General features: G+C 59.6%; 1 protein-coding gene across 1 annotated transcript; it reads left to right on the forward strand.

The window, feature by feature from the left end:
- Nucleotides 1-148: 148 nt before the first annotated feature.
- SPRG_18730 (hypothetical protein) lies at nucleotides 149-515 on the forward strand (the record flags this gene model as incomplete). Its single annotated transcript, XM_012358173.1, has 2 exons — nucleotides 149-394; nucleotides 444-515. 2 exons carry the CDS (start codon nucleotides 149-151, stop codon nucleotides 513-515), a joined length of 318 nt encoding a protein of 105 aa, XP_012213563.1.
- Between the last annotated feature and the right edge of the window lie 405 nt (nucleotides 516-920).

A 920-nucleotide genomic window follows, 5' to 3' on the forward strand; every position in this document is an offset into this window, starting at 1 on the left:
CATTGCATCTCATACACGCAAGCAGCAACGCCGTCGGCAAAGTCAGTGGTGTGTGTCGCTCGGGCTTGATAAATTATTGTTCGTCGACCACATAATGCTGTACCGCACAACCATGCTGCCACGTGGGGTTCGTAACCGGATCATCCGGATGTTCATCCGCGGCAGCGGCAATGGGATGACGACCACGCTGAGCAGCAGTCCGCGGGAGAAGTGGCAGCGCTGCCTCACGCCCGACGCGGCGCTGTTGTTGGGCGAGCTCCTCGAGGCCATTGTGACGTACCTGCGTCGCCGGCTTGTCAAGGGTACCGCAGGCACAACGCTCGACCTCCGACACCGCATCATCGACTTTGCCGCATCGACTACGTGGCTCATGCATGCGCTCGCGACAACGCGCGTGCGTCTGAGAATGGTCCCAGTATACGGGTATGTGTGGGGCGAGCGAGGACAGCGTTGCGGCGCTGCTGCTTGCAACTTGCCACGATGACCGCACAGGTGGTCTCAATGCCGCCAGATGAGATGTGTGCCTTCCCAGCGCTTTGCGGCAGCAGGCGATATGACGAATGGTCTTGATATTACAGGCTCATACAAAAAGCATCAAGGTCGGCTGGACAGCGCGCATCAGACTAGAAAATCATCCTCGCGAGACACCTCAAGCGGCACGTCCAGTGGCATCCTCCTGCGTTGGTCGACGTAATCTTGGTGTTCCCACATTCGCATCAGGAGTTCGTCGTCCCCTTGCGTCTCCATCGGCGGCGCTTCCAGTCCTGCCAAGCATCTTCGGTGACGTGGCAGCGCCGAAATGAGCGCGTCGCAGTCCCGGAAATCGTCCTCACTGCCCACCGTGTCGCGGGCGTCGATCAACGTCGTCGTGTCGAGCTCCACGTACGTCCACGCTCGCAAAAGAAACACAAGGCCCTTGG

Source organism: Saprolegnia parasitica, assembly GCF_000151545.1.
Source record: "Saprolegnia parasitica CBS 223.65 unplaced genomic scaffold supercont2.1417, whole genome shotgun sequence".
NCBI classification, from domain to species: domain Eukaryota; phylum Oomycota; class Saprolegniomycetes; order Saprolegniales; family Saprolegniaceae; genus Saprolegnia; species Saprolegnia parasitica.